Source organism: Salvia hispanica, chromosome 2, assembly GCF_029641045.1.
Source record: "Salvia hispanica isolate PSC_SH4W2 chromosome 2, Shi_PSC_v1, whole genome shotgun sequence".
Taxonomy (NCBI): domain Eukaryota; kingdom Viridiplantae; phylum Streptophyta; class Magnoliopsida; order Lamiales; family Lamiaceae; genus Salvia; species Salvia hispanica.
The window spans coordinates 16,929,526-16,945,236 of record NC_142693.1 but is presented as its reverse complement, the minus strand read 5'-3'; the positions used below and the strand labels follow the sequence as shown (position 1 = coordinate 16,945,236).

General features: G+C 39.5%; 3 protein-coding genes and 1 pseudogene across 3 annotated transcripts; 3 read left to right on the top strand and 1 right to left on the bottom strand.

Annotated features, from left to right (window-relative positions):
• The first annotated feature begins 796 nt into the window (after positions 1–796).
• LOC125202821 (cysteine proteinase inhibitor 5 pseudogene) lies at positions 797–1,165 on the top strand (annotated as a pseudogene).
• A 4,253-nt stretch (positions 1,166–5,418) lies between these two features.
• Positions 5,419–9,500, top strand: LOC125202819 (putative MO25-like protein At5g47540). The gene is made up of 11 exons (XM_048101292.2): positions 5,419–5,834; positions 6,209–6,370; positions 6,579–6,697; positions 6,837–6,911; positions 7,097–7,190; positions 7,809–7,868; positions 8,133–8,201; positions 8,329–8,427; positions 8,856–8,900; positions 8,994–9,096; positions 9,191–9,500. Exons 1-11 carry the CDS (start codon positions 5,712–5,714, stop codon positions 9,265–9,267), a joined length of 1,026 nt encoding a protein of 341 aa, XP_047957249.1. The 5' UTR covers positions 5,419–5,711; the 3' UTR covers positions 9,268–9,500.
• An 898-nt stretch (positions 9,501–10,398) lies between these two features.
• Positions 10,399–13,382, top strand: LOC125201273 (inositol monophosphatase 3-like). The gene is made up of 12 exons (XM_048099314.2): positions 10,399–10,531; positions 10,634–10,689; positions 10,859–10,909; positions 11,230–11,310; positions 11,411–11,514; positions 11,601–11,685; positions 12,015–12,069; positions 12,150–12,193; positions 12,412–12,480; positions 12,589–12,689; positions 12,766–12,822; positions 13,144–13,382. Exons 1-12 carry the CDS (start codon positions 10,519–10,521, stop codon positions 13,238–13,240), a joined length of 813 nt encoding a protein of 270 aa, XP_047955271.1. The 5' UTR covers positions 10,399–10,518; the 3' UTR covers positions 13,241–13,382.
• A 64-nt stretch (positions 13,383–13,446) lies between these two features.
• Positions 13,447–15,034, bottom strand: LOC125201271 (cytochrome b561 and DOMON domain-containing protein At5g47530-like). The gene is made up of 2 exons (XM_048099313.2): positions 14,327–15,034; positions 13,447–14,195 (listed from the first exon to the last, which is right to left on the bottom strand). The coding sequence occupies exons 1-2, from the start codon at positions 14,933–14,935 to the stop codon at positions 13,620–13,622; spliced, it is 1,185 nt and encodes a 394-aa protein (XP_047955270.1). The 5' UTR covers positions 14,936–15,034; the 3' UTR covers positions 13,447–13,619.
• Positions 15,035–15,711: the final 677 nt, after the last annotated feature.

Sequence of the window (15,711 nt, the reverse complement as noted above, 5' to 3'; positions counted from 1 at the left end):
CAATGCGTCGTGCCCCATGTGCCGGAGTTCGCCGCTCCCAACGCCACTGCAGGAGGTGGTGCCGATGTCCTCTACTCCGATGGGCGGAGGCGGCAGTGACGCGGCGGAGATTGGTGTTTCGAAATCATACATGAGCATTTTGTAAGAAATTATTAATTAAGTTAATAATTAACTTAATCCGGTCAAAATCCAATTAATATTCGTTGACCGTTAAATTTAGCCCTTCTCGTCCAATTCGGACCAAATGTGATCGATTTTTATTTGTTAAGGACCAAATAATTCAAAAGATAATGTTATGGACCAAAATCAAAAAATCGTCATATGTTAAGGAACAAAAATGACTTTTACTCTAGAATAAAATAATGTAGAAACCGTAAAGGAATGAAAGAATGAAAATCGTAGTTAAATTCATTCATTCATTCTAAGCAACGTGCATAATGTAGAAATAAAAAAAACACTAAAAAGTTACTCATACTGCTAGATTTGATTTTAATCAACTATTTTCCACACCTTTGTCTTTTCCATTCCAAACTACACACTCTTTTTTATCTTGGTTTCCATTCTTTGTACATCGCCAAGCAAACAAATTATCACTCATTTTTTTTGTACTTTCATGTTTTTCAAATAAGATACAAATATTGATTCAAATTTCCGATCTAATTAAAAAAAATCCTGCCTTACTTAAATGTAGTAATTAAAACTTGACCGTTCAACAATAAAAACTTGACTATTAAAGGAAAGCCTCCAACTATAAAAGCAACTTTCCCACGCACATTTCTCCCAACCAATAAAAATCATGGCCCCCAAATCTGTCCACACTCTCCTCGCCTCTCTCGCGCTTCTCGCAATCGCGCATTCCGCCTCCGCCGCTCGTGGCCCACTCGCCGGCGGCTGGACCCCGATCGCGGATCCAAACGCACCGGAGATTGTGAAATTGGCGAAATTCGCGGTGGCGCAGCATAACTTCGAGGCGAAGACGGGCTTCGCTTTGAATTCCGTGTTGAAGGCGGAATCGCAGGTGGCGAATGGTGTGAAATACAGGCTGGAGATGGACGTCGGCGGCGGCAGCGGCCCTCCCCCCTATATCTACTCCGCCGTCGTATGGACCAAGCCTGCGATGGGAGTCCAGCAGCTTGACTCCTTCGACCAAATTATTAAAGCCTAAAATAGTAGTAATAAATTAAATCTGGTGTTTGGATGCGTGTAAATATGTTGAGGATAGTTGTTGAGTTTCAAATTTGATGCATACTTTAATTCTAATGTTTTTACCCATTCTCACTTACGTTTTTTTATTATATCAAATTGTACAACACAGCTGTTATTTTTTTTTTCAATTTAGTATCAAATCTGATCTCCGCAAATTAAGTTGTCAATGGGCGACTGAAATCGACGCATCAGTTATGACTTATGATAATCATCTGTGATTGAATTGGATAATCTTTAATTTTCGAGATTAAATTAGATGAACCTTCAAAATATGACATCTTTTTTTAGGGGATCTTTTTCTTCTTCTTCTTTTTCTTATTATTTTTATCACAAAGTAAACGAATTGATTAAACAATCCAACTGTATATTCAACATCTTTTCAGAATATGGATTGAGGTACACAAATTTGGCCCTTTTCTCCTACTTTCTCCTCTTTTCCCTCTCAAATTTATAAGAATTACCATATACTTTCACAAAGGCATTGATTTCAAGAGAAATCTTATATTGGGTAGTTTGGTCCATTCATTTACTAGTGAGATAAATAATAAGAAAAAAGAAAAGAAAAAGATAATAATCCCCTAGAATGAAAAGATTCTGAAAAGCAAATACAATATAATCCCAAAAACTGAAATGTCATTTAATTTAATATTATATTCTAAAATCACTCCATTAGTTAAGAACTTAAGATGAATTTCAATTGAATCATTTTTAAAAACCATGCTCATCGGAAGTCTCAACACTAGTAAAGATAACGACTACAATTACTAATTTTATATTTTAATTATTTCGATTATAGTTTTAACTATATTTATTCTAAATTTTGGTATTAATTTCTAATTTTCAAAATCTATCTTTACAAATGAACTTTCTAAAAATAATTACAAATGAGAAATTTAAATATGCATATTCTTATGATTCTAAAATTATTCAATAAATACATATGAAATATAATTAGAATATAAATCTAGTAAAATATTTTAAAAATGTACAGTAACTATTTTGTTTATTTACAAGTACTTACTTCTTTCATCCCACAAAGTTTGTCCATTTTACTATTTTCATTTGTTCCACAAAATTTATGCCACTTAATATCTTCCTAAAAATAAACATTAAATACATTCTCAATCTCTTCAATAGAAAACCCTTATTACACTTTACGCTTCCATTTAATAAAAAGTCAAAATAATTTTATGTAAAGTCAAATAAGTTTATGTATAGTCTCAATCCAATCCAGACTAAGGGCATCCACTATAGGGGCGGCGCGCCGGCCGCCCCCTTTCCGGCTACGCCGCGGCGGCGTATAGTGGCGGACGCGTCCGCCCCGGGGGCGGACAAATTTGTTGGGGCGGAAGGGGTAGCGCCGGCTTTGCGGCGAGGACGAGCCGCTGGAGAGAGAAAAGCGGCGGTCGCCGCGCCTACCTATTGCGCGGCGACACCGCCGCGGCGGACTGCCGGTTCCGCCTTTTTTTTTTTTTTTTTTAATTTCGATTTTTATTTAATTTATTCCACTCCACACCCATTTAAATTAAATACCCACCAATTTGTCTTACACTCCACACCCATTTTCACTCCACCCCCAATTTCACAACCCTAAACCCTAGATTTTACCGAGATGCACGGGAGAGACGAAGATTCACCCGGCACGGAAGAATCGGGATATGGATACTATCCTTCTTCCCAGCCATCTCAGCTGTGGGGATCGAGTCCCACCCCCCGGGGATCGAGTCCCAGTCCCCCTCCATTCCAGGCGTGGTCACCGACATCCCCGCCATGGCAACAAAGCCAATATCGGGCTCAATCTTCTCATCAGAGGAATTTGGGTCGTTCGGCGTTTGGGGATTATCGACCCACTATGGACTCGCCCAACCATCCGCGGCCGGATACCCCTTCTCACTCTTTCCAGCGCACCCAGACTCCTTTGTCTGATTTCGATAGGTTCACACTAGAGCAGATGATGGGGATGATGAGTCCGGGCCTTCCGGAGACCCCGCCGACGAGATCTGGCGGCGACGGCGGTGGTGGGAGAGGCGGCGGCAACGGTGGTGGTGGGAGAGGCGGCGGCAACGGTGGTGGTGGGAGGGGCGGCGACAACGGTGGTGGTGGGAGGGGCGGCGGCAACGGCGGTGGGGGGAGAGACGGCGGCGGCGACGGCGGTGGGGGGAGGGGCGGTGGCGACGGCGGTGGGGGGCGGGCCGGCGGCGACGGCGATGGGGATGGCAGCGGCGGTAGCGATTCGCCGGTAACAAGTCGGGCCGTGCACTACACCAAAGACGAGTCGATTGCTGTAGCGAGGGCATGGGATGCCGTCACATCCGACCCCTGTGTTGGTACCGATCAGACCGAGATTGGCTTTTGGAAGCGCGTTTTGTTGACCTACAATGAGTTCAAGCCGAGAGGCGCCAAACCGCGTGACGCGGAACAGATCCGGAAAAAGTTTGGGAGGATTCTGACACCCACCAGGAAGTTCGCGGGCATCTACGGCAACAACCTTATCAACGCTGAGAGTGGCCGCAACGAAGCCGACGTGAAGGCTCTCTCCGTGTCCCAATACAACGCGCTATACAAGCCTAAGTTCACCCAGTGGGAGGAGTTCCGCGTTCTCGAGAACTGCCCGAAATTCAAGGCCATCTGTGCAGAGGAGACCGAGGGTCACGCGGCGAAGCGCAACAGACGCAACAGAGCCGGGAACTACAGCAGCAGCAGCGGCGGACACTCAATCGACCTCAACGACGCCCAAGCGGATGAGCCCTCTGATACACACACCAGGCGCTCACGCCCTCCGGGGCAGAAGGCCAGTATCCGCAGCGCCCGGATGTCTGCAGGTTCCTCCCGCTACTCGGCGGCCGCGTCTAGATCGCGGGGCGCGCAGGCGCCTTCTGGAGCTCAGTCTGTGGACCATGGGGCCCATGTGGTCTTGAACAGGAACCTGAATGTGCAGTTGATGAAACAACTGCAAGATAACTGCCGTTTCTACGAGTCGGCCACCGACCCGATCACCAAGTCGATATACTATGAGCTGATGTGTAGGATCAGAGAGGAACTAGGGCTGACTGGTCCAGGGGCGACACCGGGGGCGACGGGGGCAGGGGCGGCGGCGCCGGGGGGAGTGGGCGACGAAGATGAGGCCGATGTTTCCGACTCCGCCACCGAGTAGATGGTGGCGGTGTTTTTATTTGTTTTTGTATGTTTTTTTTTAAATGTTCGTTGTGTAATTTTCCGGTATCCATGAATACAACGAATATTTGATCTCATCGCACTTTTTAATTTTATTATTTATTGTCTTGTTCTTTAATTATTTTTAGTCCGATAATTTTAATTGTAAAATTGAATTAAAAAATACAACAAGAAAAATAAAGTGAAAGTTGTCCACCAAAAAGTGTCCACTATTGCTGCAAACACTCTTTTTTTTTAGGGTTGTGGACAAATAAAATGGGGCTATGGACAAAAAAAATGTTGTCCACCTATAGTGGATGCTCTAATTCACTTTCCAAGTGTGTCTATGCTAGACTGGATCCAGTTGTTTAGAAAAAATTCAGCCCACTTCAATAATGGGTTTGGGCCGATTCCAAAATCTGAATACCTCCAAAAGAATATAGATTCCATATAGTACCGGTCACTAATGTGAAAATACTGCCTCGATAATTTGTCCCATTTTTTATTTCAATCCGTCACACATAATTTGTCACATTTTATTTTATACTAATTTTGGATTCCATATTAACTCATTTTCAAATTCATTTTTCATTACATTTCTTAAGACTCGTACCCGATCAAAGAGAGACGAATTATCTGAAATGGAGGGAGTACATAAAACTAATAAAATAGAACTATAAGTGTATTTAATGATGGACACATAAAATATTTAATTAATTGTATTGTGGATTGTATTAATTTTATCATGTTTGGCTATGTTAAATCAGTTTTGTAAAATAATTTAATGTCATAAACTAGAAAACTTGTTATTTTGTAAATTTATCAATTTAGATAAATAATCTGTAATATGTGTTTGAGACTAGCGTATTCCATGAATAAAATATTTGGCAAGAAGTGTGACCTATATTTAATTTAATTTGATTTTATATAAATCTAGTGTAAGTAAATAAGAAACACAATTTTTTTACGTAAATAATTACTGATTTGAATTTGAATGGATAAAAATGCTTCATACTATCGAGTCATGTAGCTTATATAAATAAAATTTAAAAAATCCCCAGAAATTCAGTCTGATACACGAAGCTCCAAAATATTCTGTTAGGATTCACCACGAAAAATCTGCTTTGTTGAATCCGAATCCCTAAACCAATCGATTGGAAAAGAGTCGAGCTAACTTCAACGAGTTCAAACCCATTTTTCACAAAAAAGGGGGGATTTGACAATTATCCAAAATAGGAGGGTGTTTGTCTTCCGGCGGGAAACCGCCGGCGCCGCGGCCGCCGGTGCCGCAGGCGTCCGTCCGTAGGCTTCCGATACCAGATACCACAGACGGCGGCTCGGAAAACGCTAAGATGAAGAGTCTGTTCAAGTCTAAGCCGAGGACTCCGGTCGATTTGGTGCGGCAGACTCGCGATCTACTCATCTTCGCGGATCTCGGCGCTCCTGATACTAAGGAGAGCAAGCGAGACGAGAAGGTTGTCCTGTTTAACTTCCTTGCGTTTAGCTTTGGTTGATCTGGTGGTGCTTGTAGTTTGACATTATCGTCGAATTTCGATAGAAGGAAAATTGTTTCTGTTATTAGTTAGTGAATTGCGGTATTAGTTAGTGAATTGCGAGCTACTGTTTCACTTGTTAATTTGTGCTCATTTAGGTCATGATTGGAATGTCTATGTTTTTGTGAGTGAGGATCTAAGTGAATATAGGCAAAGCTCTGGATTGATGGTTTAGTTGATGGCTTCTGGTGTTTGAAATGTCTGTTTTGTATTGTTGTATGGTAGCAAGTGGAGTGCGGTCTCGAGGACGATTTTACGATTCTAATGGTGTGTCTTTTGCTGATTGTACTGCGCAGATGGTGGAATTGAGCAAACTAATGAGAGAATTGAAGCAAGTTCTTTATGGGGACAGTGAATCTGAGCCAGTGGCAGAAGCCTGTGCCCAGTTGACTCAGGAGTTTTTCAGAGAGGACACTCTTCGCATCCTAATTACATGTCTGCCGAAGTTGAATTTAGAGGTAAGTGTAGTGTTGATCCCTAATTTGGTTACTAGAAATTATCAGAGTTCTGTTTTGTGCATTTAGCTTCATGGTTGTATTGAATGGATCGAGTTAGGAGCATAGTGTATTCTTGGTGTAGTAATCTCTAAACCTATAGTTGTTAAATTTAAGTTATACCATGAGAAGTGAAGGGATTGTTCTGTTGACTAAAGAGACAATTTTGCAGACCCGCAAAGATGCTACTCAGGTTGTTGCAAATCTGCAGAGGCAACAGGTTCAGTCAAAGTTGATTGCGTGTGATTACTTGGAAAAGAACATAGATCTCATGGATGTCTTAATAGCAGGGTATGTTATGATAAAGAATTTGCATTAGATTCTGGATTGTTCAATGAAATAACTTATATTTCCAAGTTTTCATTTGAATTGGGATTTCATTCTTGTTTGCAATCTATTGACTTCAATTTGGTTTGTTTTTTGCATCTAGGTATGAGAACACTGAGCTGGCTTTACACTATGGTGCAATGTTGAGGGAATGCATACGCCATCAAATTGTTGCAAAGTGAGTAAATCACTCAATTTTCACGTTTTCTGATATCTTGTGTGGATCATTCTATCATGTATGCAGTCACTGACTAAATTGCCTGCCTTTTTTGTTTTCTTTATTGCATTAGCTTACTTCAGTGTTTAAGTGCTGCAGATTAAAACCAACATTTTATTAATGCTAGGATCTGCTCTGTGCTATAGGTATGTTTTGGAATCGGAGCATATGAAGAAATTTTTCGATTTTATCCAACTTCCAAATTTCGACATTGCCTCAGATGCTGCTGCTACTTTCAAGGTTGGGTATTCCATCTGAAGTAGTGATTATATATTATCCTCCTTTTTTCAATAATTGGTTTATCTTTCACTTTGCTGCATTAGAGTATATGCAGTGTAGTTGACAAGTTACTGACTTTTACATTTTAACTAATCATTAGAAGGTTCATATGCAATTAGTGTTAAGTATACAGTTCCCTCATTTGGCACTCTACTAAAAATGTGGTTGCTTGGTGAAAAATCTTTAATAGAATACCTTATACCTTAAAGAGATAACTTTCAGGTTTACTATGATTTGAGGAAGTGCTAGGGATGGTAATGGGAAAAGTGAACTTATGATGTATTGATGTTCGATGAGATGCGCCACTCGGTTCTTAAGCTGGGTAGCATTGTCTTTTATGACCCTATATTTTTCTTCATGTGCTCTTACATGAATGGTTTACTACATGTGCAACACCTAGATGATGTATGAAGTCCACAGTGTGCCAATTTTCTTCTAAGACACTAATGATATAAGCTACTGAAACCTAGGTTATTTAAGTTCTAGATTATGCTCCTTAATGATGCATTTTTTTTTGGGTATTTTTGGCATGTGTACTGACATTAAAGTCTATCTAACAGGATTGACATCTTATTGCAGGAATTATTGACTAGGCACAAGTCAACAGTAGCCGAATTCCTTTCTAAAAACTATGACTGGGTAAGTTTTTACTGCTTTAGTACCTAGAGCTTCTTTGTACTGCTTATTTCCTGATTTAATATTTATACTGCAGAGCTTCGAATATTGTCTCTACATGCTTTTATACATTATGCTCATTGGTCAATACAAACAACTCAGAGACCCAGCCATACCTTATAATATGATGTTGCATGTCCCGCCCTCAAATATCACAATATAGTTTTTTTGGAGTGCTTCATGAGCATCGCATCTGATCCTGATTTACTTTTCATCTCTTGTTCATAGTTCTTTGCTGAGTACAACTCGAAGCTGCTAGAATCTACTAACTACATCACTAGGAGGCAGGCTATCAAGGTAATGTGGCGCCTGTATCTCATTTTTAGTATTGTTAGACATCGTTCACATGATGAACCATTCACATGCACAATTGTTTGTGTATGGTTGACTATAATTCTGATTCTTGATGATGCACCCCTTTCAGCTCTTGGGTGATATCTTGCTGGATCGTTCGAATTCGGCTGTAATGACACGATATGTTAGCTCAAGGGACAACTTGAGGATCCTCATGAATCTTCTCAGGGTATGTTAATTTCTTGGCTTTAGTCAGTCCTTACTTCCCTAAGTTCCCTTCACCACTTGAATGGCTAGCGAAGTGTTGAGAAATGAAATATATGTAGGCTATAAGTGCATGGCAAATGTAATTTAATTAATCTCAAGGATTTGAATTGATCTGATGCTATTAGACCCCATTCATTCTCGAATATTCTTATCACATACTGAATATTCTATCGATGTCATAAGAGCTTGAAAGAGCGCTACTTGTTTATTTGTCGATGTTTAATGACTTACCATATTCTGAACCCTTCCCGAACATGTTAAATGAATTAAAATGTACTAATTCGTTCTGAACCCTGTCATTTTGGTGATGTCTTACTTGAAAGAATTCGAGATGTTTAGTCATGCATATTGTGTACCACATGTTAGTGATGAACTGTTGACTTATCCCAGGAGACGAGCAAGAGCATACAGATTGAAGCGTTCCATGTTTTCAAGGTACGGGTATTTGCTTACCGAGCTTGTCACATGCTACTATATTGGAAATACTTAGGTAACTCATACTGTGGTCTGGAATGCAAATATTTGCAGCTATTTGCAGCTAATCAGAACAAACCTCCGGATATTGTTAGTATTCTCATCACCAACCGAAGCAAGCTCCTCCGCCTCTTTGCTGATTTCAAGCCCGACAAAGGTAAAATCGAGGAATGATATATTCACAGATAATCTTCGAATATTTTTATTTGCATTATCTGGTGTGTTTCTGATGGATTTTTTTTCGGTTGCAGAGGATGAGCAGTTCGAGGCTGATAAAGCGCAAGTTGTCAAAGAAATTGCTGCCCTCGAGCCTAAAGAGCGGCCATGAATTCAGCTCTTGTGAAGTGTATCAGCTGTCTTGTGACATTTCATTTCTCTCTGCTATATATAATTGTGAATTAATACAAATCAGATCTCAATGTTGTGAGATACTAAGAAGTCGATCTGCAAAGTGCTTCCTGTGTTGCATCTTTGGTAATAAATATTTTTTACATGTTGTAATTACATGTGGTATCATTTTTAAACAAGAAATTATTGGAATAATTCTTTATTCGTTCTTCATTTTTTGCCAAGTCTGCAAAAACTGTGAAGCTAGTGACGTTTCTCGTGAGGGTTACTTTTTCGATAATGGTTGCTTTCTCTATCGTCTTATAATTGTGTGGAAGTCACGAGAATTTTAGAAATTGATTCGAATCAATAAATGAATATAAATAATGCTTAGATTCGAATATAAAGCTAGGATATTGGCATATTCCGTTGCCAACTTCAAAATGACCTGTATTTCATCACTTTAAAATTATTACTGATAATCAAAGACCAATCTATTATTTTATCAATTGAGAATCAAGCCAATATTTTACACGTTCCTGTTAATAATTGGTTTGAGTTGAATAATTTCCGTAGGAGAAAGGTATCCAAATTAAATAATTATTAAATGGTATTAGTTTATAAAACCACATGCTAAAATATTTGGTATTTTTCACGAATTTGAAGTTGCAAAATTATCAACATAAGTTTTGTATAGTAAATTTCCACGAAATTAGTTTCTTCCTAATTCATACTTAAAAAGTTTACTACAATAGAAAAATTCATAATTTTTCCGACTAATTCTAAGTTCATGAAAAATATTAAATTAGACCAAATCTTGTTATTTTATGGGCCAGTAATATTATTTAGAATTTATTCATCATTGTTCAGATAAATTTTTGTTCTAAATTGCATTTATATCATACTCCATTTAATTCTTTTGATTACATCAAATATGTATAATCAAAAGTATTTTTATGTGTTTTACTAAAATATTTCAAATCCAAGTGATCAGTCATTCATTTAATTAACATATTAGTACTTACTTTTAGTAAAGTGAGTACATATTTAGTGTAAATATTTCAGAAAAAAAGATTTAATGAAGTCACTGAACTATAAAATCATAAAAATATTAAATTTGTTGTATAAATATGTGTTTCTCTCTGTTTTCCTTTTCCACATAAAAAATTAGCATCAGTCATCTGCTAAGTGGAAATAGAAAAAGCTCCAACCACCAAATTTGCATTTTCCCAATCCTCAAAGAAAAACAAAAATGGCGGAAAAAGGCGCGACTCCTATCATTTCCCCTCGCGCACTCAATTATCTGCACAATGTATCTATCTCCCTGTGAATATCCACACCTTTGCTGATAGTTTATCGGATTTCAGGTTCGGTTGAGGATTTTTTGGCCCAGGCGGTGGAAGCTGCCAAGAAAGCTGGAGAGGTGAGTTCTGTCATCTAATTACATATGAATTTGATTCTCAATCATCTAATTACTTATGAATTTGATTCTCAATCATCTAATTACTTATGAATTTGATTCTCAATCATCTAATTACTTATGAATTTGATTCTCAATCATCTAATTACTTATGAATTCAACTGGATTGCAGATTATTCGTCGTGGCTTTTATGAGACCAAGCTTGTTGAGCACAAAGGCCTGGTAAAATATTCGTTTTTTAAATGATTTAACTCATTTTTGGCAAGTTTGTGAAGTTTTTTCTTTGATTTTGTGGATAAAATTGAAGGATCTTGAATAATCTGTTATCCTGCAATCATTTATTTGAATTGGGAATGCATCATCTGCTTCATGAAAAGCTATATTTTTAGAATGGGGACATTTGATCAAAAAATTTATTTGGAAGAAATATGTTTGGCAAGTATTGTTTGAATGCTACAAATGTGGATGGGAATACAATGAGCTTGGGTTCTAATTCTAGCTTCTAAGGTTTCCTATATTAAGGTTTCTTTCTATGTGTGTAGGTGGATTTGGTCACAGAGACTGACAAGGCATGCGAAGAACTCATATTCAGCTCGCTAAAACAGCAATATCCTGACCATAAGGTGAACCGTCTTTTTGGTTTTGCTTCCTGTGTTGGATTGATGTTGAATCGTCTTCACTGCATGATTTGTTACTCTTGACATTATTGCTGCTCATCTTTAGTTCATTGGGGAAGAAACAACTGCTGCCTGTGGTGTGACTGAATTGACGGATGAACCAACTTGGATCGTTGATCCTCTAGATGGAACAACTAACTTTGTCCATGGGCAAGTGCCATATCTCTTTCATCTGTTTTGAGAAAAGTTTCTCATATTCCTGATTATACTTGATTGAGGCTGATTGTTGATTGCAGGTTCCCATTTGTATGTGTATCTATTGGACTCACAATCGGACGAATTCCTAAAGTGGGTGTCGTCTACAACCCGATAATGGATGAGGTAAAATTGTACAGCTGCTAAGCACTAGTAGTAGAGGTCAACTTCTGTTAATGATCATATTTTATATCGTGACTTGTTGTTAGGAATTCTGGGAAATTCTTATACACTTCCAATTATGGCTATTCTCGTCATGCTCAAAGTGTTGTATTCCTACTCCTTGTAGTGTTCTGTTCGTGTTACCTAGATATACTGAATTATGCAAGGTCGAAAGCGTCATTAACCGTTCTAGTCATTCTAGCCACTGCCACCTGTTGGTATAAGAATATATATGGCATGCATTGCGTTTCAACAGAATTTTTATTTACTGTGCTTTACGTTCTGATGTTCAGCTTTTTACTGCAATTCATGGAAAAGGTGCTTTCCTCAACGGAAAATCTATTAAAGGTAAGTCAATTCTCCTTGTAGAAAATTTTTAAGAACATTAACGTCAATGTGATCACTGATATTGTATTGTGAAAATGCAGCGTCTTCACAAACTGAGCTCGTAAAGTCTCTACTTGCAACAGAGGTACTTAGCTATACATATTGCAGATAGTGACTGTTTGACAGACTGAAATACGGCGTTATTCAATTATTTAGTGAAGGGATTATGAATCACTCGGAAGCTATTCCATCCTCATTCTTCTTTATTTGCTGGATTCTCTCAGTTATTAGCTTCATCAAATATTTGTTTAGGTAATTCTGCTTGTCAGAACCTCATCAAATTTGTCTATATTATAATGACAGGCAGGTACCAAGCGTGACAAGGCCACCTTGGATGCATCCACAAATAGGATCAATAGCTTACTCTTCAAGGTAAGCTCACTATTGGCGGTCTTGTGGGTTTTGTTGATGATTTTTAGTAATTGTTTCTGTAATTCTGATAGATGGCTTAACACATGGCTTGGGTTTTCTCTTAATCAGGTTCGGTCACTTCGGATGAGTGGCTCTTGTGCCTTAAATCTCTGTGGAATTGCATGTGGAAGGCTTGATCTGTTCTATGAAGTCGGTTTTGGAGGGCCCTGGTAAGATTTTACGTGAGGTTCATATGCTACTAGAATTTTTCCAAGGAAGTACTAAACGTAGGTTGTATCTTTTCAGGGATGTAGCAGCTGGAGCTGTAATTCTAACTGAAGCTGGAGGGCATGTATTTGATCCGTAAGTAACAAGCCTTCAAACTCCTTCAAACCATGAGTACTTGTTTATGGCCATCCAAGAACTATACGTGTTATTTTAGTTGCCATCTAGAGCCACCACCAGCAAAATATGCAAGGAATGTTCTCACATATTTTGCCAGAAGTGGCACTAGATAGCAGCCAACAAGTACCGGAAAGTTCATACGACAACACAAAAAATTAGGAGTATAATTTGGATGCACAATAGCAAATTTACCCTAAATACAAACTTTTAGGTTTTGAAAGATGGGGTCATGAACTTTCTCTTATCACAAAATAATCATATGCTTTCATTCTTCAACAGCACCGGCAAGGAATTCGACATCACTGCTCAACGTGTAGCAGCTTCAAATGGTTTTCTAAAGGATGCATTTGTTGATGCTCTGAAACAATCAGAATAGAGATAGCCAGTTGAGTTTCTTGTCACCTCTGTAGCACCACATATCATTTACTTGCTTGCTTATTCTTCCTATTGGTTGAGGCTTAAACCCATACTATTTTTACATTTTATACAAAACATATATACTTTCTGTTATGGAATAATTCCTTGTTGTGATGCACTAATATGTTCTCCGTTTTTTGTACTTGTGAAAATTGAGAAAGTGGGGAAGAGAATAAAATCATGTATTAGCACCAAATGACCAAATAAATAATGAACATATATAACTATCCAACAGAAATCTAAATAAAAAACTAAAGACAGTAGAAAATCATGGAAACATCAAAAGTTGGCTACCAAAAACCAACAAGAGCAAAACAGAGCAAACATTAACCTATCCTTCATACTCTATCTTGATCACCTGCACCATATCCATTATAGCCATTGTTTCCATTGGACATCTTGTCTGGGCGGCTCGACTTCTTCCTCTTTAAGACGACATACCATGTGTAGACCTCTAGAATGGCAGCGAGAGCAGCCAGACCGATCAGGATCCCAACGTAGGATCTCCTCCATTTCTGATCGGGGTGTAGGATGTCGAAGCCCTTGAAAATGTTGACGATGCTGAGGACTATAACAGAGTATCCACTGAAGTGGTGGTAGATGTTCCAATAGAGTCTCCATTTGTGCTCCTTCTTGGGCCTCAGAAACAGAGCAGACACTTGAAGGGTCGCGAGGCAGAAGATGACAATGCCGATGATCCTGTGGGCCGTGTATGTGATTCCGGCAGACTGGCTACCGAGCTGGAGGCCGGTGGCCCAGCCTGCGACTCCGATGATGTAGGCCGAGCTCTGGAAAAGTGCGTGTAGGTAAAACCACGCTGGATCAGCTGCCGGGAATACTTTCAGGTACCTTGCTGTGATAGCCCCGATTGGCAGTAGTATTCCCCAACTCACTGAATTCAGCACTCCGTGAATCTGCATCGTTTCGAGTTGAAGTTCAAGATACATAAAGGAGATGGTTCATTTAAGAACTCTTCTTAAAACGAGAATGTTGTACACAGTTCGTAAATACATTAATATCAGTTTTTGACTTAAAAAAAACTCACATTCTTCTTTTTAGTCCTCGAGTCGACTGATCCGGTCGTCGTCCCTCCCGTCTGTCCAGATAAAAGATTCAAATTCCCAGTGGACTGAACATTGGCGCCGGTGGTGGGATGCCTCGCTGGAGAATCCCCGGAGAGGGGGCCTTCCTGCCACACCTGATTCACCGTGGATGTCACGTTATCGAGCTTGAGCGTGGCAAAGATGGTGTACTCATTCCCGGCATAAGTCGCCGACAGGTCGGAAACCGGGAAGCTCAAATCCCCCTCGGCCAGCTGAGTCTGGTAGCTGCTCACCGGCGACGTGTAGGCCCTCATGGTGCCGTCCGATTTCCGGAACGCCACGAGCGCCTGCGCACCGACCATCCCTCTCCCGGTGGGGTTGATCGCCCACGCCACCCATCTCGTGGCCGCCACCCCCGTGTGGCGGTACCCGATTTGGACGGTCTTGGCGGAGTCGTCGTAGTTCCAGTGGAGGAAGGAGTTGAGGTTCGGGAGGTCGGCGCAGTGGCTGAATATCCGGTTGCCGGCGAAGTTGTAGGTGGCGCATGATTGGGCGTGGGAAGAGGATATGTAGAGTGAGAAGAAGAGGAGGAGAGGGAGGATCCTCAACATCTTAATTAATTGCAGTAATCTAGGAATGAGAGTTTTGGTTTGATCACTTTTATGTTTGTTGAATTTGTGAGAAATGAAGAGATGAGTTTGAGTTTGATGAAGGTGGTTTTATAGAAAGAGGATGGTGGGGACAAGAGTAGTTACAGTTTGGTAAAGGAAGTGTGAGGAAATAATTGGTGCTGTTTTATTGAGATAATTGCATCTGGCAAAATATTTGGTATCCTAATTTGTTTACTAGTTTACAACCACCCTTGTTTAGGTCTAAACTTCAACCACCCAACTTCATGGTTTAATTTGGAAGATAATCGACACGCAATAAAGCTAAGTGTTTTCAAGTGACAAAGATGTATCAGGGTGTAGTTAGGGCTTGTTTCAATTGGATAGAATATATCGTTTGTGCTAGTTATTTAAAATTCACCCCTATATTTTATTTAGGGCTATAGTCGAAAAAATACACTAATTTTAGGTCAATTCAAATTTTTACCACAAACTTTAAATGTGGTAAAAATATGTACCAGCGTTTAACTTATTAGTAAATTTTCCATAAAAATCAACTTCGCCCAAATTTAATCCTACGTGGTGCATCAAGATGTCTACATTATTTGATAGTCGTTCCCGACTAAGATAATGTTGTAAAAAAGAATACACAAACTTTGATTCGCGGGAGAATTTGTTACTCCACAAATTAAAAGTTGGTGTATTTTTTAACCACTTTTAAAATCCGTGATAGAAGTCTGAATTGGCCAAAAGCTGTACTTTTAGGCTATTAGACCATA

Bases quoted from the DNA above. Each gene is read 5' to 3' on its own strand.
- LOC125201273 (XM_048099314.2), top strand. The intron at 12,070-12,149 runs GTAAGTCAATTC...GTGAAAATGCAG, and splicing joins CAACGGAAAATCTATTAAAG to CGTCTTCACAAACTGAGCTC. The intron at 12,690-12,765 runs GTAAGATTTTAC...GTATCTTTTCAG, and splicing joins GTCGGTTTTGGAGGGCCCTG to GGATGTAGCAGCTGGAGCTG.
- LOC125202819 (XM_048101292.2), top strand. From the start codon at position 5,712: ATGAAGAGTCTGTTCAAGTCTAAGCCGAGGACTCCGGTCGATTTGGTG. The intron at 6,698-6,836 runs GTATGTTATGAT...TTTTGCATCTAG, and splicing joins ATGGATGTCTTAATAGCAGG to GTATGAGAACACTGAGCTGG. The intron at 9,097-9,190 runs GTAAAATCGAGG...TTTCGGTTGCAG, and splicing joins TGATTTCAAGCCCGACAAAG to AGGATGAGCAGTTCGAGGCT.
- LOC125201271 (XM_048099313.2), bottom strand. From the start codon at position 14,935: ATGTTGAGGATCCTCCCTCTCCTCCTCTTCTTCTCACTCTACATATCC. The intron at 14,196-14,326 runs GTGAGTTTTTTT...GAAACGATGCAG, and splicing joins CGAGGACTAAAAAGAAGAAT to ATTCACGGAGTGCTGAATTC.